Raw genomic sequence first — 27,134 nt, forward strand, 5'->3', positions numbered from 1 at the left:
CCCGGCAGCCAACCGCGCCGACGCTCCCGAGTCCCGCAGCGGGGGACGGAAAGCGAATCGCCCGCATCCGACGGCGGCGAAGCGGTTAAAGCCAAATCCGCGTCGCGCCTTCCCAGACATGCTTTGCTTAATCCCCTTTCGGACTTATTGTTGACGGCGGCGAGTCGCCCGTCGCCTCCCCCCCCCCCCGCCCCGCTCTCTGCGGAGTAACCAGCAGCGTCTCTCTCCACGCTCCTTAGCGGCCGCCCGACGGGGCTGCTCTGGCCGACCCCTCCGACGAGCGGCGGCTCCTCTCGCTCCTGTTGACTGACGCGCCGAGGAGCCAGTGGCGCGCGGGCCGAAGCGACCCCCCGGCTCTCCGCGCGGGGAGGAGGACGAGGGCCTGGGGGCGGAGCCGGCCGCCGAGTTGGGACTCGACGGGGAGGTGCGTGGGCGGGCCGGGAGGCGGCTGACCAATGGGAGGCGGGCACAGGGCGGGCTCGCCGAGCCCGGGCGGGAGGGGCCGAGCAGGAGGGCGTCGCGCCGGCGAGTGAAGAGCCGAGAGCGCCAGGAGGGGCGTGCAAAGTTTCTGCCGGGCTCGCTGCTGCGCGGTGGGTGCGGGCAGGAGGCTCCCTCGCGCGAGCGCGCTCTCCTCTCTGCCGTCCGGCTGGGCGAGCCGAGCAGCTGATGGAGGCGAAGCGGGGACCCGAACTCGCGCCCAGCTGAGCGGCTGCCGGGCGCTCCGAGCCTTGCAGGGGAGACGCTGCAACCCAAAAAGTTCCTGCTCGTCTCGGCAGAATTAAAAAAAAAAAAGGAGTCTCCTCGCCCCGCGTCTCCCCTTTTCGTTTTGCACCCCTGATCTCCGGCGAGGTGTCTCTGCGCGCCTTGTGGGTGCTGTGCGCGCCGCCGGATGCCCAGCCCGCGGCGGAGCTGATGCTGGCAGGGATGTACAAAAGAGAGGCGAGCCAGGGCGGCCGCTCTTAGCCGAAGAGAACTTTTTCGCACAATGCCCAGGAGCGCTCCGAGCTGCGCGCACGTCCAGAAAGGCTCCAAGCAGCGGTGGCGACGGCTAAAGGTGGGACAAGACGGCGGAGAAAAGACGCTCGGAAGAAGCTGAGAAGGAGGAGGAGGAATCTGCTGCATCTTTTCCCTGCAAAGAAAGGACGCTGGGTTATAGCGAGCAAAGAGCGCTGGCGAGAGGGGAGCGCTGGCACTTTTCACGCCAAGTTGCTCCGTCGCGCGTCCCGTCGGCTCTCGGCGCGAGTTTTGCTGAAAGGATTGGACGGACTTTTCTCGCTCTCTGTGAGTAACCATCCAGCCCGGAGCCGCGGGGTGTTCATTTTGGCCAGGCAAACGCTGGTCCCCCAGCCCGCACAAGTCGCTTGAAGGGAGGGGAAGGGGCAACAGAACAAGAGAAGGCTGCGCCTTCGTGGGAGGCAGCGACGGCTCTCGGACCGACGGCTTGTTTCGCCCCACACGCGAGAAGAGATGCCCGCGGCTGCGGAGGGCATGTCAACCCGCGCTTCCTCACCTGGGCTCCGCTGGTGATGTGGATTGGCGCTGCCCGCCCGACTCTCCACGGACTTTGGGCATCTCTGGGTTGTCTTGGCTTGCCTGCTCGGTTGGCCTTTGGCTGTGAGGGAGGATTTTTGCCCCGCCCCGCTCGACATCCTGGCTTGCACCATGGGCTCTTCCACCTGGCCTCTTCTCCCCTACTTCGCCTCCTTCCTGCTGCTGCCTCCGCTCCATGCCTCAGCTGAGCCCCGGCAGCTGTTCCAGGTGCTGGAGGAGCAACCTCCGGGCACCTGGGTGGGCACCATTGCCACCCGACCGGGCTTCACCTATCGCCTGAGTGAGCACCACGCCCTGTTCTCCATCAATGCCACTTCAGGAGACCTCCACACCCGTGCCACCATCGACCGCGAGAGCCTGGCCAGCGATGTGATGGATCTTGTGGTGCTCTCCAGCCAACCGACCTACCCCAGCGAGGTGCGTGTGGTGGTGCTGGACCTGAATGACAATGCTCCCGTCTTCCCGGACCCTTCCATTGTGGTGACCTTCAAGGAGGACACGGGGAGCGGCCGGCAGCTTATCCTGGACACGGCTACCGATGCAGACAGCGGGACCAATGGCGTAGACCACAGCTCTTACCGCATCGTGGGTGGCAACGAAGAGGGCCGCTTCCGGCTCAACATCACGCTCAACCCCAGTGGGGAAGGGGCCTTCCTGCACTTGGTCTCTCGTGGCGGGCTGGATCGAGAGGCCACCCCGGCCTACCAACTGCTGGTGCAGGTGGAGGACAAAGGGGAGCCGCGGAGGCGTGGATACCTACAAGTCAACGTCACGGTGCAGGATATAAATGACAACCCGCCAGTCTTTAGCCAGACCCTCTACCAAGCTCGTGTGCCTGAGGATGCACCTGTTGGGGCCAGTGTCCTGCAGGTGACGGCGGCGGATGCTGATGAGGGCACCAATGCTGATATCCGCTACCGCCTGGAGGGGACAGAAAGTGCTGCTGGAGATGGAACAGGGGCACTTCCTTTTGAGGTGGACCCGGAAAGCGGGGTCATCCGGATCCGGGAGGTGCTGGACTACGAGTCCCAGCGGCAGTACTCCCTCACCGTCCAGGCTACAGACCGTGGGGTGCCTGCTTTAAGTGGCCGCGCCGAGGCTCTGATCCGCCTGCTCGACGTGAATGATAATGAGCCACGGGTCAAATTCCGCTATTTCCCGGCCACCTCCCGCTTTGCCTCTGTGGATGAGAATGCGGCGCCCGGCACAGTGGTGGCGCTGTTGACTGTGAGTGATGCCGACTCACCGGCGGCCAATGGGAATATCTCGGTGTCCATCTTGGGTGGGAATGAGCAGCGCCACTTTGAGGTGCAGAGCAGCAAAGTCCCCAACCTGAGCCTTATCAAAGTGGCCGCTGCTCTCGATCGGGAGCGCATACCCACCTATAACCTCACCGTGGCTGTGATGGACAACTTTGGGGCTTCCCCGCCATCCCCCAGTGCCCTCCCCTCTGCCCTGAGCCCTGAAGGAGCTGCTCCTGCCCCGGTGAGCCGTTCCTCCGTGGCTAGCCTGGTGATCTTTGTGAACGACATCAACGACCACCCGCCTGTCTTTGGGCAGTCGGTGTACCAAGTGAATATCAGCGAAGAGGTGCCACCCGGGAGCTATGTGCAAGGCCTGAGTGCTACGGATCGTGACTCTGGTCTTAACGCCAACCTCAAGTATAGTATTGTTTCTGGCAATGAGCTGGGCTGGTTCTGTATTAGTGAGCACAGCGGCCTAGTCACCACCAAGAGCCTTGACACTATCATGGCTAGGCCTCTCCTGGGGGTTTCTGGCCCAAGCACAGCAGCTTCTGGTGGGCTAGACCGGGAGATAGCTTCCCAGGTAGTGCTAAACGTCAGCGCTCGTGACCAAGGTGTGCAGCCCAAAGTTTCCTATGCCCAGCTGGTCGTGAATATCCTGGATGTTAATGATGAGAGGCCCCGGTTTGGCCAGCCAGATGGTTATCATGTGTCTGTGGCAGAGAATTCCCCTTCAGGAACTGAGCTGCTAGTCGTCACTGCTGCCGATGGCGACTTGGGAGATAATGGCACAGTGCGCTTCTCCTTGCAAGAGTCTGAGCCAGGAGGGGTGGCGGGTGGTCTGTTGGTTGCTCCGTGGGGATTTTTCCGCTTGGATCCTATATCAGGCAGGCTCAGCACAATCTCACAGCTAGATCGGGAAGAACAGGGGCAATACACCCTGCAGGTCCTAGCCACTGACCTGGGCTCTCCTCCCCTCTCCTCAGTGGCTCAGGTTAACGTCAGCTTGCTTGATGTAAATGATAACAGCCCCCTGTTCTACCCTGTCCAGTACTTTGCCCACATCCAAGAAAATGAGCCTGCAGGCAGTTATGTAGCCACTGTGTCTGCCAGTGACCCTGACCTTGGGCTGAATGGGACCATCAGGTACAGCATCTCAGCAGGAGACACCTCCAGGTTTCAGATTCATAGCCTAACGGGGGTTATCACCACCAAAACAGTCCTGGATAGAGAGGAAAAGACTGCTTACCAGCTGCAGGTAGTGGCCAGTGATGGCGGCAACCTCCAGTCCCAGAACCAGGCAATCGTTACTGTCACTGTCTTAGACACCCAGGATAATCCCCCGGTGTTTGGCCAGGATATCTACAGCTTTGTGGTGTTTGAAAATGTGGCCTTGGGTTACCACGTAGGCCGTGTTTCCGCTTCCTCTATGGACCTGAGCACCAACATCACTTACCTGATCACCACAGGCGATCAGAGGGGTATCTTTGAGATTCACAAGATGACAGGCCTGATCACCACCGCCAGTATCATAGACAGGGAAGAGCAGGCCTTTTACCAGCTCAAAGTGGTGGCGAGTGGTGGAACAATAACGGGGGATGCTTTGGTCAATATAACTGTCAGAGATTTAAATGACAATTCCCCCCACTTCCTGCATGCAGTTGAAAGTGTGAATGTGGTTGAGAACTGGAGTACTGGGCATACCATCTTCCAAGCCAAAGCGGTTGACCCTGATGAAGGGGTGAATGGCAAGGTCCTCTACAGCCTTAAGCAAAATCCCAAGGACCTATTTAATGTCGATGAGCAGAGTGGTGCTGTAAGCTTGACAGGGCCACTGGACATAAATGCTGGGTCTTATCAAGTGGAGATTATGGCCACAGATTTGGGGGTCCCTCAGCATTCCTCTAGTTTCATTTTGACCGTCTCTGTCCATGATGTAAATGACAACCCACCTGTGTTTGATCAGCTCTCCTACGAAGTCACCATCTCTGAGCTGGAGCCTGTGAACTCCAGGTTCTTTAGCGTGCATGCTTCTGACCGAGATTCAGGCGCAAATGGAGAAATAGCTTACGCCATAATAGAAGGAAATACTGGAGATGCCTTTGGCATATTTCCAGATGGGCAGCTGTATATAAAGTGTGAGCTGGATCGTGAACTTCAGGAAAGATACACGCTACTGGTGGAGGCTTCTGATAGAGCTGTGGAACCGCTCAGTGCCACTGTAAATGTCACTGTCATTCTAGAAGATGTCAATGATAACAGGCCATTGTTTAACAGTACCAATTATGTTTTTTATTATGAGGAGGAGCAGAATGGTGGGTCCTTTGTAGGTAAAATCAGTGCTGTTGACAAAGACTCTGGGTCGAACGGTGAAGTCAGATACTCATTTGAACACATGCAGCCTGATTTTGAGTTGAATGCCATGAGTGGGGAAATTACAAGCACTCATCAGTTGGACAGGGAATCCCTTATGAGGCAGAGGGGAGCAGCTGTGTTTACGCTTACAGTTATTGCAATGGATCAGGGGTTGCCAAAGCCTTTAAGGGACCAGGCAACTGTGCAGGTTTACTTGAAGGATATCAATGATAATGCACCCAAGTTTTTAAAAGAACTTTACCAAGCTACAATATCAGAACTAGCTGCAAACCTGACACACGTTTTAAGGGTGTCTGCCTCCGATGTTGATGAAAGCAATAATGGACTGATCCACTATTCTGTCATTAAGGGCAACGAAGAAAACCAGTTTACAATAGACAGTGGCACTGGTCAGGTGACTTTAATTGGCAAACTGGACCATGAAGCTACTGCAGCTTACTCACTTACCATCCAAGCAGTAGATTCTGGGGTGGTTCCCCTAAGCTCTGTTTGTACATTGAACATTGACATACTGGATGAAAATGACAACAGCCCTTCCTTTCCCAAGTCAACTTTGTTTGTTGATGTCTTGGAAAACATGAGGATTGGGGAACTTGTGTCTTCTGTTACTGCCACTGATTCTGACTCAGGGGACAATGCTGACCTTCATTATAGCATTACAGGAACAAATAACCACGGGACGTTTAGCATCAGTCCCAACACTGGCAGCATTTTCCTGGCCAAAAAGTTGGATTTTGAAACCCAGTCCATGTATAAACTAAACATCACCGCAAAAGACAAAGGAAGGCCTCCTCAATCCTCTACCATGTCTGTTGTAATATATGTCAGGGATTATAATGACAACTCACCCAAATTCCCACCTGGAGATATATTTAAGTCTGTTGTTGAGAACATTGCCATTGGCACCTCAGTCATTGCTGTAACTGCTCATGACCCAGATGCAGATATTAATGGGCAGCTGACCTATACAATCATTCAGCAGATGCCAAGAGGGAACCACTTCCGTATCGACGAAGTCAAAGGAACAATATATACCAGTGCCGAAATAGATCGTGAGTTTGCTAACCTCTTTGAGCTAACAGTGAAAGCAACTGACCAGGCTGTCCCTGTAGAATCTAGAAAGTTTGCTTTGAAGAATGTGACCATTTTGGTAACTGACCAGAATGACAACATTCCTACTTTTGTTTCACAAAATGCCCTTGCTGCAGACCCCTCTGTTGTGATTGGCACAGTTCTGACCACGATTGTTGCCGCGGATCCTGATGAAGGAGCAAATGGGGAGGTGGAGTATGAAATAATTAACGGGGACACAGACACCTTTATCGTGGATCGATACAGTGGGGACCTGAGAGTGTCAACAACCTTAGTGCCATCTCAGCTTATGTACAGCTTCATCGTTGCAGCCACAGATCTTGGCCCAGAGAGAAGGAAATCCACCACCGAGATGACTGTAATTCTGCAAGGACTTGATGGGCCTGTTTTTACTCAGCCAAAATACATCACCATTTTAAAAGAAGGTGAGCCTATTGGGACAGATGTGATATCTATTGAGGCAGCTAGTCCCAGGGGCACTGAAGCTCTAGTGGAGTATTTCATAGTCTCGGTGCGTTGTGAAGACAAAATGTTTGGCCGACTCTTTACCATTGGGCGCCACACCGGGGTGATCCAGACTGCGGCCATTTTGGACCGGGAACAAGGAGCTCGCCTGTATCTGGTGGACGTTTATGCCATCGAAAAATCTGCTGCTTTGCCACGAACTCAGAGAGCAGAGGTAACATCTATTTTATTAATTCATTTGAAAAGTAAATAGCTGTTTTGTTTTTGGTCCTGTCAGCTCAGTTCATTTATGCTGTTATCCTATACATATTTTTGTATCCAGTCCCTTTGCTTCCAGAGGAATTTACTTCAGAGTAGACTTGCATAGACTTCTCAGAAGTACGGTAAGTCCCACTGAGTTCAGAGGGACTTACTTCCAGGAAAACATGTATAGATTTGCAGTCTTTGTCTTACAGAAGTCAGCTGTTTTACAGGTACCAAGGTTTTTCATTGTTGGAATTTTTTTCTTCGCTGTATAAAAGAAACCTTTGAAATTGCATGTTGTTTTCTTCAGCATTAATATCCACTCAACAGATTGTGTTGGAGCAAAGCAGAGTTTTTGTTTTCTTTGACATCCGTGAGCTGATTAGCATTCTGCATAAGTGACTTTTCGTTCTAACTCACAAGCCAACACTCGGTATTAACTATTTGGCTTTAACTGTGGGCTGTGACATTTTCCCCATGTATGAAAAATGCTGCAGGGTACGGGGCTTTCTCTTAGGCCTCTTGCTGATCACTTCAGTTTATCTTAACTTGCTAAGTAGACTTTTGAGTTTTTAGCTGCTTCTACGAGAGAGTGGACTGTTTTCTTACTGATCATTGTTCAATGCTAGAGCATTTGGACAAGGCCCAGGAAAATTTTGACTCCCCTTCCAAATGAGTTTCCCTTCACCTCTGAACACAGCTTCTATTCCTCTGGTCTTGCCAATATTCAGGATTGTGTCTAAAGACTTGCTGATACCCTTAGGTTGTTACAGAAGCCAAATGGTGAATGTTAAAAAGACTCTGTTAGTAACCTGATTGGTGATTTAGAGTGAACGGATTCCAAAACATTAGTTATGATATCTTAATGTTCTGCCAAGTGTCTGTTTCTGCTGAAGGTGCTTTGCTGTTAAGCAAGCATATTTGTATAATCTTTCATGTGGCTAGAATGGGTATTGTCTTCCAGAGAGATAAATTTGGAAACTTCTCAGCCAACAAGGCGGGGCTTTTATTTTTTTCCCCATTTTGACATTGTTCAGGCCTCTAACTCCTGCACTGCACTCTGAGTCACTGCATTTTTGTGCACTGGCAGTTCGGAGCAGAACCTCTTCTATACTCAACCAGCAGGGGATGCCGGAAGTGTAGAATGAGTCAAACATTTCCCTCATGGTCTTAAGCCTTTTAGTTCCGAAACTGAACACAACTGCATATTCCAAAGACTGACGTCAATATGCTAATCCACACTGCAACCCTCTGCAGGTTTACTTGGGAGTTGGAAAAGATTGCAAGCTTTCATCCTGCATCCATTTACCTGGAAATAAGCCCTGTTTAATTCACTGGGACATACTTCTGAGTAAACTTGCATAAGATTGCACTGTAAAACTCCAAATTTTCTTGTTTCGTCCGTATACTGTACTTGCATCAGTTTACTCTGGACTTATGCCTTTGAGAGGAACTGAGTTTGTGGACAGCAGCGACTGCAAAAACGCCGTTTGCATTTGTTTTTCACAATAAGTTTTAAAGGCAGAAAGTGGCTGAAAACGTGTAAAAGAGCATAATTTGTTGTTACATGATTTCTCAGGGCTTCATTAGAAAGATCAATAAGGAATTTGACCATATTAGAGATTTCAGCTCTGTTGCTATGTTATAATGAATGATTCATATTACTAGAAGGAATCTTAATGAGCTTTATTACGGAAGAAATAATGTTATCAACAGGTTTTCAGCTCCAACTATGAGTTCAACTCGGTTAAACCAAAGGAGCTAAGCCAAACAAGGTTCACATTTGAATTTAAAGATGTTATGAATTGGGGTGTTAATATATAGTATCCCATTATGGGAAAGTTAAGTGTAAGCTTGCAATCTCTTACTTGCATTCACTTAAATGAAAGTTCAAGACCTATTCATGCAAATAATAGGGTGTTTGTGGAAGGAACAGGTGATTACTTAGAAGGCCTGCATATGCCCTGAGCTACCTCTGCCCTGTCCCTGTCCTGTAGGACGCTGCTACTGGGAGGCTGGATCCATGGCATCACCATGCCAAGACAGCTGATTTTCAAATAAATGTTCCACCAGTAGCTTTCAGGAGGCTTTATATTGGTTAAACATCAGCTTGATAAAACCATTCAGTAGTGGACAGCATAGTGGGGCAGAGATGCTTACCTGACCTAATGGCAGGTGAGTAACAGAAGTTTATCATGAGGAGCGGACGGGGAAGGTGGTGGCAAGTTCAGCTTGGTGCAAAGGCGCTGGCAGAGCCAATACACCATTCCTGGTGGCATGTTTGCAACTCCTCTCTTCTCCCCCTCTTCCTCTTGGTAAAGAGCAGCGACTTACCTGCCGGGAGGTTATGCAAGTGCCTCCATTTTCACCACACGGTCTGTTACTGAAACCAGTCATGTCGGTGGTGAGAAGTCTGCATAGGATTAAAACCCCAATGTTATAATTTTCCCAAAGAAGCAGAATAATAATCCACGTCCCCCTTTAAAATAGCAGCATCCTTTAAAAGTAACAACTCATTGCTGCCCTGGGTGGTGCAATGGGTCATGGCGTCTGACTCTTAGCCAGAAGGTTGGTGGTTTGTGCCCACCCAGGGATGGCTCTGGGCAGAATTCCTGCATTGCAGGGGGTTGGACTAGATAACCCTCAGGGTCCCCTCCAACTTCATGATTTTATTATTTTTGGGGAGGAAGGGCAAGATAGACATAACTTCATGCTCTCTGTACTGCTTATTTAAGTTCTATAACAGGGCTTTCCTGCCCTGTGCTGAGCAAGTATTTTGAACAGGAGACAAGATTCTGAATAACTGCTTGATTGGCATATGCTCCTTTTCATATTGTATAGTGACATGCTACAAATATCCTCACAATTTACACACAGTGACAATTCAGGTGGAATCTACACACATAAAAAAAGTTCTGAAAATGATTTTCTTTAAAGCGTTTTTTTTAAAAATGCATTGAATTTTCTATAAGGCTCACCATCGCCATCTAGTGCCACATTGTTTATTGCACTTAAAACACACTTAAAGGTAAATGTACCCCTGAACGTTAGGTCCAGTCGTGGACGAGTCTGGGGTTGCGCGCTCATCTTGCTCTATAGGCCAAGGAAGCCGGCGTTTGTCCGCAGACAGCTTTTCCGGGTCATGTGACCAGCATGACTAAGCTGCTTCTGGCGAACTAGAGCAGTGCATGGAAATGCTGTTTACCGTCCCGCCAGAGCAGTACCTATTTATCTACTTGCACTTCAAACTGCTAGGTGGGCAGGAGCTGGGACTGAACAAAGGGAGCTCACCCCTTCACGGGGATTTGAACCACCGACCTTCTGATCTGATCCCTAGGCTCTGTGGTTTAGACCATAGCACCACCCACGTCAAAACACACTTAGAATGTTTTATTTGCAGCTGTATAGCTGCATCCTCAGACAGAGTGGAATTTCGTTCCTTTATGATCAAGGACTGATTTTTATGTGATTTAATAGGAGTTGCGCTATGTATGCCAAAGGTGTAAGCAATCCCCCTTGTGTTCAAACAAATAAAAACACTGGAAGTAAAATAATCCAAGACACTCCAGTCACTGGTACCTCACTGGCATGGAGGGGGGGGGGTGCTTCAAAATAATTTGCATAACCACACCCACCTGTATTGTATTGCTCATATGACGGCCTGTTGAATTATAGATTATTTGAGATGTTACTTTCTTATGGAATCCAGGTGTTGCTGAAGTTGGGGAGGAATATTGTGGGACGAGGTGTATTTTTACTTGAATATACAGTGGTGCCCCGCAAGACGAATGCCTCGCAAGACGAAAAACTCGCTAGACGAAAGGGTTTTGCGGTTTTTGAGCTGCTTCGCAAGACGAATTTCCCTAGGGGCTTGCTTCGCAAGACGAAAACGTCTTGCAAGTTTGTTTCCTTTTTCTTAACACAGTTAATACAGTTGCGACTTGACTTCGAGAAGCAACTCATAGAATGCGGTGCGGTAGCCTTTTTTGAGGTTTTTGGTGATTTTTGAAGCTTTTCCAAAACTTTTCCGACACCGTGCTTCGCAAGACGAAAAATTCGCTAGACGAAAAAACTCGCGGAACGAATTAATTTCGTCTTGTGAGGCACCACTGTACCAGGTTTCAACTGTTAACTTTGAGTGCTTCTATCCAGAGTGGTATTGGTTGTGCTAAACATGCCATGATGGGGGATATATCCTGCCTTTTATCGCAGTGCAGCGAACCTCATACATTTCTAGCCTATACACATTCAGCCTGCAGTCCTGTTCACTTGTGTGAAATATGAAGTACCATTGATTTCAAAGGGATTTAAGCATAAGTAACTGTGCACAGGATTGCAATCATCTGCCACATCTGGAGCACCAAAGGCTGCTCTGATGCAGAGAGGGAAAGGGACCTAAACTTGGGGCAATCATGCTGTGTAATGCAATTTTTGGGGGTGACTTACTCTTACAAATGTATTTGACACTTATGTTTATAGAGCTTGTTGCCTCCATTTGGTTCTGTGTGAGAAGTCAGGCGATTTCTAAAGGAATCTGTTGGAAGCATGATTAAAATGTCTAGATTTTTAAAAATATATAATACCTCTGCACAACTAAAGATTGATGTTTTCCTAGGAGTTTTCATATAACTATTTAGGCTCCCTGGTGTTTCTTCCCCCTCCCCAACCTCCCCTTCCGCCGCTGTTGTTTTTGTAATCCATCATGAAGCCTCATGCTGCCCGAATGATAAAGAAATATTGCCACTAAAAGAGGCAGGGATTGTTTCAGCTTTTTAATTGTTTGAGCTTCTTTCGCTTTGTTTGTTGTGAATAGGTTTTTTATCAGGTCTGAAGTCTTCTGCGTAAGAACACAGCAGGAGCATGGTTGCAATTTTGCAGCGTTTCAAGGATCTAGCAATTAAATGTAGATTTCCCCCCTTCCGACTGATCTTTGATTAGTGGCAAAAACACAATATACTCATGATTAGTATACTGACTAAGTCCTAATAACAGTGCAGTCCAATATATATCTACACAAATTTAAGGCCTGTTAAGTTCAGTCACTTATTCTCCACTAAGTGTGTTTACAGGATTGCAGCCTAAATATAGTACATTGTACAAATACAGTTCCTGATTGAACCATTAGTTTGGACAAACTTGTTCCATTCATTTCTAGAGAGGGGTGTAATCTCCTGGATTTGTTCTGGGTTTGGGCTCTGTAGCCTCAGCTGTTTCTCCAAATTTAGGAACCTTGAATTATGCCTCCTCTGCCAGCCAATTCTGAGTTGGGAACCTTGCCATGCTCCTGAATGGGGAATGGTAAGCTTTCTTCGCTCTGGTGTGGCACCTGGAGTGCTGAGAAAGCAGTGTCCCAGAAACAAAGTGCTTAGGAAAAGATAGTTCTCTAGAGCGTGTCCTTACAGTTTAGACTTAGGAGACATGGTGAATTATGTTTCCCAGAGCCCCTTGCACCTGGGATGCTACTGTTGGGGTGTTCTAGGTGCTGTGGCAGATGGAAGGAGGTGAGGGAAGCATTGCTGTTTCTGTTCCTCACCCATGTGAAAAGAAAGGGAGGAGAAAAGGGGTGAGCTAGCAACAGGGAAGCTAGACACACCAATGCAAGCCCAGTCCTGCATTTGGAAGGGAATAAGCTTGCCTTGGGTTCTGAATGGGGGGACTTTGTGTTCTGAATTGCCCTAACTCCAAATTCACCCACTCAACAGCTTGACTGATTGTTTGACTAACTTAGTTTGACTCACTTTATCTCTGGATTGTATGTATAGATATAACTATCATGACTTAGGGTGTTTCTGCCATGTTGATCCACATAGCAAGATGTGAAATTACTAGAAAAAAATGCCTCTTATTGAACAGGTGGCAGAGCAAATGATAGGGACATGTCCCTCTGCAAATGCCATTTTGTTAGTCTTGGGAGACAATGTGCGCAACACGAGACAGAAAAGCAAGTCTTAATCCAGCATTTACTTGATTGCAGAGAAAATGCAACAGGACACTGGTATTTTTCGTAGTATATTTGCCTAGGGGTCACACCTGCTTTCCTAATGAAAATGGAGAAGAAGAAAATGAGGAGTGTATAAAATCTGCCCTGTGATTTATTTATATTTTACAAAAGAAAATCAAATTTGTGATGGGCAGCATGAAAGCTTTTAAGAGTAGAAAGGTAGCTGTATAACTTGAAGCTGATATTCATGGCCAGGATAGTTACTTCTGTGAACTTACAGGGATACATTAACCAAGCTTCCTTGTGCTGGTCAGGGAGCAGGAAAAATATAACAGCATCTTACTCTCTAGCCTACCCACCACACCTCCTCACATAGGTATAAAAGCAGTTTGGGGAGGGCAATTTTCATCATTCAAAAAGGAGCTTTCAATTACAGCCTCCAATATTGCTTTTCTTTTTTTAAAAAAAAGTTGGGCATGAAAACACACAACCGGCATGTAACATGTAGTTTGGTGGCATGTTCTCTCTTAGTGGTGGGGAGACTCAGTTTCAGCCATCAAACTGAGCTCGTGCTTAATTAATCACAGGGAACGGTACCATATTATTTTAAATCCAACTCTTGACAGATTTAAAGCACTACATGACCTTTGCACTGATAGAGAAAGACGGAATTGGGAGTAAATACTTTCCTTGCAAGGCGAGATCCTATTGGGTAAGAAACAGAAATACACATGCCTGCCAAAATACTTGGCTCAAGCAAAAGGGACACAGATGGCTGTGACTGATAAATATGTCTATTGTTATTTTTTCTGATCAGCGCTTTGTGTATGAACTATAGGATTGTAAGATAGTAAGAGCAGCAATTTAAAAGGCTGAAATAAATGTTGAGAGTTCGTTGTTGTGCTGCAACTTTCTTCAGTGGTGGGGCACTGTAAGTCGAATGTAAGGGACAGCACAGAACCAAGACTGTTTATTTGATATTTGTACTACAGGAAAGATAATAATCAGTACTCTAGGACTGTTTTCCCCTGCATGTGAAGACAGGCTCTGGGGGTTTGAGCGGACAAGACCAATAATGGGTCCAACAGTCAAAAAGGCAGTTTCTGCATGTGATGTAGAAGGAAGTTAGGGACAGATGGGGCTCCACAACCTGGGATGGTAACCCATCTAGGTGAAGGAAGACTCTGGTCCTAAACCTCCACTGCCTTGTGGGATATCTTTGGGAGAAGAAAAGGCTAAGGAATAAACCCAAATCTGGAGTGGAGTCCCTAAGATGGTTGGATGGTCCCTTGTGCCTCCTTCCGGCAACTCCTTCAGCCAACTGGTGCCAAATGTATTGCTTTGCTTTCCTTTGGACCTCATAAAAAAGGCCGAGAGGGAGCCTTGTCATCTGGGCCTTGTGCCTTGGGGAGGTCACTTCAGTGCTGTTAACGCAGCAGTTTAACTTCATCCCTGGAGGCACCCTCCATTGTCTCTCGAGACAGATGGATGCCAACAAGTCTGTCTCCTTGTTCTATAAACCAGTCCATGTGTGCTAAGAAAACCTTGGAGTTGTAACACCTTCAGGATATTTTTGCCCCACAAGTGGGGCTGTGGTCAGTTGGGGCATCAGTGGTTGGTGTGCTGGCATTGTTTAGTGATCAGCGAATGGTCTATTTATTCTGTATGGACCATAGAAGGGGAAGCTATCGCTGGGTGATAGAGCACATGTCTTTCATGTAGCTGGTTATGGGTTTCACTCCTGGTATCTCCAGGCTGAGCTTCTGAATGACGTTGTGGCTTTCAGGGAAAGCTGGCAATATCGATTCATAAGTCAGAGTTAAAGGCCAGGCGAAGCAGAGGGCATCCAGGACCTTGGACAGTTACAAGGGGCCCTATGAAGGCAGCCTGAGGAAAACGTCTCAGCATGGATGCAGATGGGCTAGAGTTAGGCGCGAGTGTGAGGTGGTCAAGTTTGCTGTTGTTCAGTGTGGTTAAAATACAGTGGTACCTCGGGTTACAGACGCTTCAGGTTACAGACACTGCTAACCCAGAAATAGTATCTTGGGTTAATAACTTTGCTTCCGGATGAGAACAGAAATCGTGTGGCGGCGGCAGGAGGCCCTATTAGCTAAAGTGGTACTTCAGGTTAAGAACAGTTTCAGGTTAAGAATGGACCTCCAGAACGAATTAAATTCTTAACCCGAAGTACCACTGTACGTAAAAGGGATTGTGAAGAACTCCAAAAGGATCCATACCAAACAGGGTGAATGAGCCATATAATTCTCCTCATTTCAGTTGTGTTCCTGGCCACAGGGAACAATGCTACGATGTTCCCTGCTGCAACTCTCTGTGTGGCATAACAAATCACATGTGAGGAGTTTCAAAAGAAGTTTGATGCATTTGAAGCTGGGGGGCGGGGGAGGCCCAAAATCACAGCGGGAAAGGGTAAGTTGTGTTTTGATCTGGAACATTGAATTGTATCCTGGCCATTTACTTCAGTAGGATTGAGATGATGTCCATTATATTAGGTCATCAGCACTGCAGCAAGAAACAGTCGTTTTCCGAAAGCTCCCGTAGTGGGTGTTACAAATGAGCAATAAATAACTCATGAAAAATCCATTCTTTGTTTTTCTTAATAGCCAAAGGAAGGTGAGCCTGCTGAGGCTCAGGCCTGCCCCCTGAGAAGCTTTTTCTTTTTCTTTTTAGAGGCAGTTAAACAGACCTTCTCCAGGAGGAGTTATTGCTCTCTTAAACCAATTTTCAACATTTGTTTGCAGAGCAGTAATTCACAGTGTCTCTCATTTCTCTGGTAACACTGTCCCTGATGAACAGCTGATAATTTCTAATAGTATTGATCTTCCTATAGGTTTTTCTGCTTCTAGAAATTTTTTAAATTAAACAATTAATTGTTTTTTGTTTTTGTTTTTAGTATGGCCGTGCTAGCTCATGGTGGCTTTCATAACAGTTTGTAATGTTTGAAATGTCTGGTCTAACCTATAAAAAGATAAATAAATGAATAGCAATAACTTACTTGACAGGATAGCTGAAACAAAACATGAGAAAACTAAAATTGTGATTGTAAGGATTATTCAAATAATGTATATAAAATATTATGAATGTTTTACAGTATTATAGGAATGTTAAGTGTTAATTGCCAGCAAGTCCTGTCACCTTGGTCTAATTCCATGGTGTGATAAACCTAAAAAAGGGAGATGGGTTAGGATCCTGAATAGGACTGGGCATTATATGTGCGCATCTCAAGCTGTTAAAATTGTCTTATTGAGGCAATATATTTAATGTGGGATTCTGCCAACTTCTGTCTGGATTCCAAGAAAATAATCCTATGTAAACATTCTGTGAATACATCTAACTTCTTTGTATTTGAACTTCTGCCTTTAAAGGACCCTACATGTACCATATGTAGCTCCTATTTTGTCAAGAGTGTAAATTATGAGTCTGGAGCCTAGAAATGTTGAGGGTGTATGTATATAAAACCTTCTTCTGACAGAACTTCATAAGCACGGGTTGGCTGCATGAAAGATTGGGACCATTAATTGCCACCCCAAGTTCCCCTCCTCCCCTCCTGCATGTTATCGGTTCACACACGGAATATCTGCAAATGCCTAAGTTCACTGTGGGATGGAAAAAAACCCCCAGCCTCAGTGACAAATCTTTTATGGTGAAATTGTCAAAGGAGAAACACAGTTTGTGTTATCGGCATTAATCGTTTGGCAATCAAGGTATTCTTTACCCTATAATAAAACAGTCTGCATGGTCAGAATTCATTAATGAGAGTTGTGAGGCAATATTGTTAACACAGTACCCACTTGAATGGGGTTAGCGATAAATTCAAGTACTAGGAGGACAACAGTGCAACTTAATAGAGAACCCTTCTATAGAAACTTCTGTCAGGGAGTCAATTAGACTCCATCCAAAGCAGTGTTTATTGTATATGTCTCTTAATAAGCAGGCATTTTTGAAGAATTTTGTTATTTTTTTGGCTTCTTTGGGGGTATAATTTTAAGACAACTAAAGAAAGTCTGCCCATTTTCCTTTGAGAGAATACAAAGGAATCGGGTTTTGCTTACACCGCCAAGAACTGTGGCAAATGAAAAAAGGGTACTCTAAAAAGGAGGCATATACTGAGGAGTTAGCAGTGGGTGTGGGTGTGAGAGAGAGTTTGTGTGTTTGTATGCTTTTAAAACTCTTCATCTGGCTGTCAGTTCATGTACAGACTTGAAAGTGTTAAGATGGCATTATTAACTATTGAAATTATTAAGTTTTTTTATTTTTCATTTTCAAATATTTTCTAACTTCTTCCGAACTGGTGAGAAATGGGTGAACAACTGATTAAAACCCCTTTCTTTATGCGCATAGGAGAGCCTGGATGGGTGAACCTTGGTTCCTGGCCTACTGAATGGGCTGATTCTGATAGAATAAGGGGTTTGGGAAAGGGGAGCTACCGTCATGGAAGCTCAAGGGGTCTTGGAACAGTGGGGTCTCCTCTGCTGGTTTTAGGGAAGCAGAGGGCCATTTTATACAACCAGCAGAATCATGTGCTGAATTTTTTCCTATACAGTACCACCTGGTACCACTGCTCCCCTACATCAAAAACTCTGTATGGGAATAATAGAGTTACAGAGATCAGATTAGCCAAATATTTGCTAGGAGGTGCAGAGTTCCTCTGTGAAGGTTCCCAGCCTGAAGTGGTGCAGACAGGAAACGCTTTTCCACATGTGTGAACCAGCCCAGGGATGGAGAACCTCTGACTCTCCAGATGTGGATGAACTGCAACTCTCAGCATCCCTCACCATCAGCTATGCTGGTTGGGGCTAATGGGAGTTGCATTCCAGCAGCATCTGGAAGGCGGCAGGTTCCCCATCCCTGGTCTAGCCTTAAGTATTAACAAATTTAAGAACCTGATCTCTTATCAGATAGATCTGCCATCTACAGATGATTCTCAGTTACATACTGTGACAGAGTAATTTCCTTTCACATCAACTCTAATTAGCGATTCAGACTAGTACCGGGGAATTCTGTCTTCTCCGTACTTTTTTATCTGCTCCATTGAAAAACTTGTAGAAATGCTGACAGATGTTTTGTTTACATAGTGTAGTGCGAAAGTTGCAGCATAGCCTGGAGTGTGGTGACTTGGCTTTAGTTGGCTTTTTTCCCTTTCAGTTTTTCGTGAGTGGTTACATATGCTGCAAAGTCATTGTTGAGATGCTGTGTGTACATTCCCTAGCAACAATTTCCAGATTTCATTTATTTACAACATTATAGGCCGCCTTTTTGGGCATCGTGTGCCCAGAACGGCTGAAACAGCAACATCGCGATACATTCTTCACAAGAGCAGATTGTGTGTGACATCCTACTGGAAAGCGCATTTTATGCAAGTAATTTCAGTGAAGCAATAGTGTCCTCCTTCGTAGCAGTTAACAGAACGCTTCCAAACTCACATGAACTGCCAAGAAACTCTCCAGGAAATAGGAGGGAGCGTAGGGAAGCACACAAACACGTGGGTGATTCTGATCTCTTAAGCAAGGCTTAGAGATGGCACAGTTTTCCTTCTGCACCAGCCCATTGCATGCAGTTCATCCCATGAGACACTGTAAGAAAAAACTCTTAACAGTAAGTGCAGACTTTGGCAGGGTCCCAAGCTTGCCCCAATGGTCAGCATCATCAGGCACTTGCCCAGATCTGCAATCCAGCGGAGCACACATTGCTGAGCCCGAGCCACCTGATGGATAGCTCAGTTAGCAGAACATGAGATTCTTAATCTCAGGGTTGTAGGTTTGAGCCCCACGTTGGGTGAAAGATTTCTGCATCACACAGGGTTGGATTAAATGACCCTCTTGGGCCCTTCCATCTCTACAATTCTATGATTCTACCTGATTTTTATTGCTGCTGACACCTGTTTACCTGCCCTCTCTGAGTGATAGGGCAAAGGAAAGGAGGAACAGCAGCCACTGTTTGCTTAATATTCTGTGATTGTTCAGATTGGACCTAGGAGAAGAGGGCTAAGCCAATGGGCAACAGTGTTGGTGGTGTGGAGGAAGAGGACGCCCCACAGGAAGGGCCATCCACTGAGGGCACATTCCACAGCTACCGCCAAAGCTGGAACTTTCCTTATTTCCCTTGTAGTACAGTAGGGCATATTCCAAATTCTCCATGGCCATCAGAGAGTAATTCAGATGCACATGTCTCGCTGCCAGCACTTTCCATTTGCACCACCATTATGTATAGCTGGGCTTTATTAGGCATCAGCTTTGTGGCATTAGAAAAGCACATACTTAAAGCCAATGCAAATTAGTGCTCTCTTTTCATTTTGAGTTTACTACTGAAGTAGTACAACCTTTCAAGAAACAAAGAAGTTTTCTAAATGCAAGAAAAAAGATTATAGCTGGAGTCTCTTCATTGAATGCTCAGAGATACTCTTAGTAGGCAATCAGTGTGAGGCATCCCTGGGGTTCCTAACAGAAATCTCTCCTTTACTCCGCCTGTTTTGTTACTAGTGGATTATGTGCATTAGCTGTTATCCCATTATATGGTCCATTTATACCTATTTGGTTCAGGTTTTGAAGTGACTGGGACAGAACTCTATGTAGTCCAGCTGAGATAAAGAACCCTTAAAACAAAAGGGAAAAGGAATGTACTCGGCTGCTCAAAAGACCTTCAGACCCACTTTCCCAGTCCTGTGCATTTTGCCTTAAGCAATTTAAAAAATAAAATATAAAAGGATAAACTATAGCATGATTCTGTTTTGTAAATAGCTGTGCTTCATTGCATTCCCATCTAACTTTAAATTATTATTCTTAAGGCAGCAAATGATAACATTTGTCGGAACTATTCAAGTCCTATTACCCTGAGTCCAAAAGTAGTGCCGCTGAACACATTTCAGAAAATAGGCTGAAATAAAAATACAAAATAGATCAGAGCAACAAGTGTCCAACAATTTGAACAACTGAAGTGAAGGAATTGTTGTCATGCATGATGCTAAATGTTAGAAACATGCAAAGCTGCCTTATACCGAGTCAGCCCATTGGCCCACCTAGCTCAGTATTATCTGCACTGATTGGTAGCAGGTCTCCTAATGTGTCAGACAGGATTCTTTCCCAGCCGTACCAGGTGATATCTGGGACTGAACCTTTAGCTTGCAAAGAAGATGCTCTACCATTGAGCTGTGAACCTCTCCCATTTAATGTATTTAACTTTGGCCTCCCGTATTCATCACTTAAGAGTCCCTACATGTTTTTGGTTTTTTTAACAGTTCAGAAACTAACACACAGTGATTTATCCATAATAAATAGTGTCCATATAATACAAATACGGTCTGTGACACCCATGCTGCAGATTGGCCACCTAAACTTTGAAAGCAATTCATTTTTTCTTAAAATAATAATACTTATCATAGCATGTAACAAACTTGTGTAAACGACTTTGTATTTTCATATTAGAAATGGTTGATATAAGCATAAAGAGTCAAAATGGAGCAGTCCTGTATATTATGGACATCTCAATATTGACTTTCCGTGTTTGTATGCTGGGCTTTGTTTTTTTGTTTATTGTTGTTATCTGTAAAATATATAAAAAAGTGATGTTATTTATCTGGCTGGCAAAATCCAGAAAGGAGGATGCACCATTTCCCTCTGATTTTAGGCTCCAGTGTGCACAAGGGAGTTTATAAGAGAGCAGAAAGAGATGTGGAATTTCAGTATATGAAGTGAGACTATATCAGTTTTCGTTAAGAAAAATGGCTGCAGCTTGTAGGTCTAGCACTAGAAAACTCTGGTATGGCTTATGGCTGTTTATACAGATGGATAATATGAAGATAATAATAGCATTTTGTTAATATTTTATGAAAACTGATCTGCTGAATTGTAGAGAAATAAGTAAGATGCTTTGCAGTATTGAAGGAAAGAGAATACCTCTCTGAGGTATTCCATTTAAAAAGGCTAGAAGGAGGATCAAGCCCTTGCAGGAGCATTCATACTGTGCTAGGTCAACACATGGATCTGATAAGAGTGTTTATTTCCATAAATTACTCCTACCTTTACAAGCTCCCTGACTTGTTTTGATAAATTGGGAGCAGACCATTTAATTTGCAGTACGTAAATATTTCTCTTTCCATTTGTGCGATGTTCAGGTATGCCCTTATAATAACTGCCGTGCGAAGACCTGCAAGTGATTCACCACTGATGCACAACTGAAAGTTTTTAGTTGATAGGCTACCACACAGCCCAGTGATAAGTACATTTATGTAATTTTGAGAGAGTTAAGCACATGCTTCTCTCTTGTCCATTGAAACCTATGGGATCAAATCAATGGGGCCAAAAACAAGAAAAGAAAAGAAGACCTCACTTCATTTGGATCACCCTTGCATTGTTTTCAGATGTTACTGCACCAGAGATTACAAGGTGGTTAATTTATTTAATAGACAGAAATGCTGATCGCTCACTCTCCTCTCCCCTCGCTCACCATTTTCTGCTCTGACCCCATCTTGAGCCTCAGCATGGTATATGGTAACCGTCATGCTTCATTTGGGTGTATGTGATCTTGTGGAGATTAATTATTGTAAACGTTTCAACAAAAGATTTTTAAAAAAATTGTCGTCAAAATGATGCTCTTAGACGGTCATTTGACTTTAGAAGGCTATTCAGACTTTTGTCCCCATTGCTGAAACCCTGGATTCTGATTAGTGACGCTTTAATAAAGTCATTTGAAGTTCAGTGGACTGCATCTTCGGCCATTTCTAATGTTTCTATGGTCACCAAGAAGCAACTCCCCATTCAAACCTCTGTACCATCTTTTTTCAAGTGCACGCCTTTGAAAAGTAAAAGGATTCCTGGGTGTATATGGTTCTTCGTTGGCTGCAGTTTCAAATGGCTACTGAAGCAGGTTCTCTCCCCCCTCCCCACCCCTCATAATTATTCCTTTTTGGTTCACTTTTTCCATTTTGATGTGACAGCAATTGACTAAACGTGTGCCTTTTAAATGACCAAAGTTTGGGGAAATCTTTAGGCTTTTTTTTATTGCCGCAATTTTGTACAATGGAACATGGCAGAGAAAGGCTCTTTCCACTTGATTAGGTACTAAGGCGAACACAGCCTGCGAGTAAAAAAAATACCTTAACACCCCCTGATTTTCCCTCCTTTATTTTCTCTCTATTTCCCCCCCACACCCTGAAAATTGACAAAGAAGAAAACTGTGCCTAATCAGCCACAATACGACCATTCAAGGAGACCTTAACTTTGCAGGAACTGATGCATTTTTGTATTGGCTAATGACTTGAGTGAACATTTACAACATGTGAAAACTGAGGGGGAAGAAAAATTATAGCCATCTCTTGGTTCACAGGAGCAAGGGATGCAGGTCATTGACTCGATTTTCATGGGAAGACTGACTCTCGCCTGCTCGCAGACTCCGGGGCTAAACAACCTGATATTGACAGCTGTGGCTTTGGGGAGGGCAGCCTGCAACAGCTTTGTACATTGGGTTGTTGAGGCAAAACAAGGCAAGATTTAAAAGAAAGCACTGAAAGAGAACAGTAGTTCTAGTGTCCGGGAGCCGCCGACTGGCTGCTTCTTATTAGAGGCTTTCCTATTGAAAATGTCATTTAGCATTGTGACAGGAGAAATATTTATCATTAAAGTGACAAATGCCACTTAATTAAATGGAAGGGGAGAAAATACAAAGTGCTCTCCATATACTCTATTTGGAAACAAAATCAAGGAGGAGTTACTCTTTTTTCCTGTGCACAGGGCAGAAACTATAATTAGGTGTTTTTTGGGTTGTTGTTTTTTAACAAAATAAGTGCTGAATGTATAGTGAATGAAAAATGATTTGAGCCAACATTTTCTATTTTAAAAATACTTACCTGGGGACAAGCCCCACTAAGTTCCATAGGGCTTACTTATGAGTAAACAAAGTTAGAATCGTACTGTTAAATATTAGTGAACGCATTTGTAGCCTTGTCATTTTCTCTGTGTGTGACTTTCATCCACCCATAAACATATCTGGGTTTTCTCACACACACCTCTAACACTCTTATGTTGTTTATTTTCTTCCTCATGCCTGAAAATGTGATATTTATAGGCCCAAGTCGCCTCCCTTGATCTTCATTCTTAACTAAATGTTCATCTTTCAGCACTTATGAGCCACTTTATATATTTATCATTTCTCTTAGAGAATGCGCCTGCCTTGACATTCAAACAACATCAATGGATCTTATACCCTTTTTACTTTTCACAGTTCAGATCTGCAAGTGTAGGGGATGCTGGAAGTAAGTCTGTATTTCTATCTGACTGGTGAATACTCATCGATATATTTGCCCTACCAGATTACTATATTGGTCATGCCTATGACGTGTGGGTAAATTCCCAAGAGTGTCAATAGTCTTATCAGTATAAAGTCTTTTTTCTTGCTCCTGTTTGATGCCACATCTTTCTATCTAGTTTATACAAAGTTCTGAATACAGATATCCTCTATGTAACAATTGCAAAGTATATAACTCATCAGCCTGTGAAGTGCATAGGAGATCAGCCCGTGTGCTTGTCGCTGCTCTGAAATGTCTGAGTCAATTTGTCACAAGAAAGCACTGCAAAACGGAATTGGTTTGATCAGTAATCTTGACACTCTGCTTAAGAGATTATCTGTCTTTATCTGATTTGCAGGGTGACAATTTGTTAATCCTGAGAAGGAAAAATGTCATCTACAATTCTGATTCCATTTCCAATGAACATTTTTTGTGTGCCTTCTCTTCCTTCTGGCAGCCAAATGAACATGACACAACATTCCAAGGCCCAAATAGAACCACAGAACAAAAGGCCAGCACTGTCCAAAGATAGCCAATCATTCCTTATTGGTATAAAATATAATCATTTGCTGGTTGCTTTCGGTGCCATGCAATGTTTAACCGGAGCTGAACTTCCAGGTGGTCTAATAACCTGTCATGAAATTAAAAGTTGTGTGTAGACCGCAAGAAAGCAAAGATTTACACATACGTCTCATAGCACAAAAATCATGTTCTTTTATAACCATCACCAGGTTTGTTGATAGATATACATTGATATTAGCCTGCTTTTTTTGCTTTTGCTTTTTCATGACTTAAATATTAACTAAAGGCCGCAGTTCCTGCTCTCTGCTAGAAACACAAGGATACGATTGCAACCAGTGTGATTTCCATATGGTAAGGTGGGTGCAAGATTGCCTCCCCTAATCATATTAACTAATTAAGATCACTTAGTTAAAATCCATGACTGAAAATGTACTTGGCACATAAAGCTTTTGGTCAGAAGCCAATGCAGAAGGTAGCATGTGAGGTGCTGCACTCTTTGAGCATGGCCAGCCACAGCTCAGTTCCATAACATGGACTGGGCCATTGTGTGTCTTTATGTGTTAAATGGTGCTGATGGTTCACAAGAGATAATTTCACAAGTGATAACTGCACGATGGAATCAAGGAGAAACACAAAGCCATGTGCAGTATTTATATAAATTCTTTACAAACTAGCAGCTGTTATGGTCTGCATTCAACTACGGTAAATAGTTACACTGGTGCAAGGATTAGCACTGGCACAAAGGGACTTTCCCCCTCTGCCTGTGCACCCCAAATCGGCTCTGGAGGGTTGGAGGGATAACCCAGAACAGATTTAGGGTCCGTGGGGGAGGAGAGAGCAAGAAAATATTGCTGTGCAGGGATGAATCCTCATGCTGATGGAAGTTCTCCTTGGTGCTACGTTGACTTGGTGGCTGTGTTTGTACATAACAATAAGTCAAACATTCTGGCTTAGTGTGAATGAGCAGCATCCTAGAGCCCACTGCCCACTCCCACTGGCTCCCTGGAGTGCGCAAGTTCGTGGTTTGCTGCTCCTTAAGAAGCAGGACGTCAATACACAATGGCTTAAAGTTGACTAGCAGTCATGGCTTGTTCGGATACAACAAACCACAGTCCCTGGTTCCAACGTAATGAGAAGCCAAGGCTTGCCCCTTTGTTTATGCCCTTTGCACTGGGAAAGGAGCAGAGCAGTCATGCAGTGAAAATTTGACCTGTCTGTTCATTTGCAGACTGATGAATCCGAGTGAATTGAAATATTTCCTGGAAGCCAAAAAGGCTTCCTGGCTTCCTGTCACTTCAGCACGGTGGCTAAAAGGTGAACCTGACAAAGACTGGCATACCAAAGACATGCTGCAAAGTTGTCTGTCCCACAGCTGCATCCCCTGATTGACACCGTAATTCCCTCAAAGTAGAGGTCCTGCTGTTTTGACCGTGTGTGTGTGTGTGCGCGCGCATTTGTCAGCGGTATATCAGCAGTATTTTCTTCAGTGGGCACAAGCACAGAGCTGATAAAAGCTGCCTTGTCATTGTAACTCTCTTTGAATTATTTCAGAGGACAAGGTGGCAGCTGCCTTATTGCTCACATGGACAGCCAGGGTGGCCTCATTTTTGCGCAACCTAATAATTTGTTCCCAGCAAAGTGGTGCATGTCATTATTTAGTTCAACCACCAATTCCTTTTATCCCACAGTGGCAGCAAATAATGAACTGCTGGATGTTTTAATGGCTCTTTATATAACCCCTTTGAAGGGTTTGGGGAGCATTTACCAGGGTGGCAATGGAGGCATCATATTTAAAGGTATTCTCAACAGTGACATTGTTTTTTGTGGTATTAATGACAAAGATAATGAAGCTGAGTGAGCACAATTCCACCCTTTTGTGCTCTCTGGACTGTATAAATCCACTGACGCTCACTTCTTGAAAACCAGGGCAAAAGGACTGTGGTTTTCCTTGTCCCATCTTCCTGCCTCTTCACAGAAGGGAACATGTGCACCATTTAAAATCATACCAGAGAAGATGAAGAGATCCTTATTCTTTCCAAAAGTGTGCATCACCAGTGTACTTGAGGCTGCGTTCAGATGTGAGGTTTATTGTTGTGGTTACAACGTTAGTACTCCTCTCCTAGTTTCTAATGTTCCTTTTGCACCTATCGCATTGTGGGACTATGGTTTTTTCATCACTATATCACTGCATTATACTAAACTTAAACGTTCACGACATGAATGAATTACATTGCAAAGCTGCAATTTCCCAAGTTAATAGGGTTGCAGGTGGGTTTATTTATGGAAACAATTAACATGGAAACTTCCCCAAGATTTCCAGAAGTGGATTTCACATTGTGTGAAAGATCATTTAAAATACAAAAATTAACAGGTAAGGAAATGTTGGGAAGATGGAATAAAGTGTTGTCCGAATCAGCCTAAGCTTCCACTGATGGGGTGGGGAACCTTTTTGTCTTGGCAGGCAATATCATTCACTCTTCCTGCCCCACAGGCCAACTCTCAGAGGTGGGCAGGACCACACACCTATCAGTCATCTGATAGCCTGGTGATGTCAGGTGACTGGTCCTATCTGTCAAAGTTGACCCACAGGGAAGGGGTGGGAGGGGTCAGCTTTGCCAGTGTTTTCCTTTCAGGGAACGCATTGGTGAAACAGCACTCATAAAGTTTGATGTACATGAAATTTTGTTTCATTGTAATAAAAATGGTTTTTTTCCAGGCGTGTGTTTGCAATTGTGATGGTATTTGAAGAATTAAACTTTAAGCGTGTAGTCAAGTTACATTTCAAAGTAAGAGCGAAACTGTTTTTCCTCATTAATAACATCTAGCAAATTTTTAACCAAAATATCAGTACTGTGACTGGAGAAAACAACCCTGCCTTCTAATGCCAAATTAAGAGAGAGATTTGAAATGAAAGGTCACTGCTCTATAATCGTTACTCTTTGTCTATGTGCCAGTTATCTTAAAGACAATACATTACTGTCACTATTGTTGCTGGCTGTAGAGTGTCTGTGCTATCTCTTATTGATTATAGAACCTCATGTTGCATTTTTCTTGTGACCGAAAGCAATCTTAAGGTTTGTTCAAAATACTTCTTTTGCTTTGGTGGCATTCCTATCTTTAATGAAATGCTTCTTTTTTAAGAAGTGGAAGTTGCTTGCTTCAGTCATTGATTTTTTGCTGTGTTGCTTTGTGAGATACTTTATTCAGCTGAACCGAGCATTTTTACAAACAACGTGGGTGATACTTCCAGTTGTCAGTTCCACATGCTCTCTGTTGTCAGGCTGTAACAGCCTTATGTGAGTGATGACCTGAGCTGGATCTGAAATGTTGACCTCAAGTTGAAAGGGTTTGTATCCCATTGCAAACTTCACAGCTCCTCCACTCTTCCTACCCAGCCTTAAAA

At 45.0% G+C, this 27,134-nt stretch overlaps 1 protein-coding gene across 1 annotated transcript in view; it reads left to right on the forward strand.

Annotated features, from left to right (window-relative positions):
• Positions 1–587: 587 nt before the first annotated feature.
• The window catches only part of FAT4 (FAT atypical cadherin 4), a 141,637-nt gene continuing 115,090 nt past the window's right edge, over positions 588–27,134 (forward strand). Inside the window, exon 1 of the mRNA XM_083460323.1 lies at positions 588–6,942. Coding sequence (XP_083316449.1) covers positions 1,663–6,942 — 5,280 coding nt within the window. The 5' untranslated portion in view covers positions 588–1,662. The remainder of the gene's footprint in view (positions 6,943–27,134) is intronic.

Source organism: Podarcis liolepis, assembly GCF_965112155.1.
Source record: "Podarcis liolepis genome assembly, chromosome: 9".
NCBI lineage: Eukaryota > Metazoa > Chordata > Lepidosauria > Squamata > Lacertidae > Podarcis > Podarcis liolepis.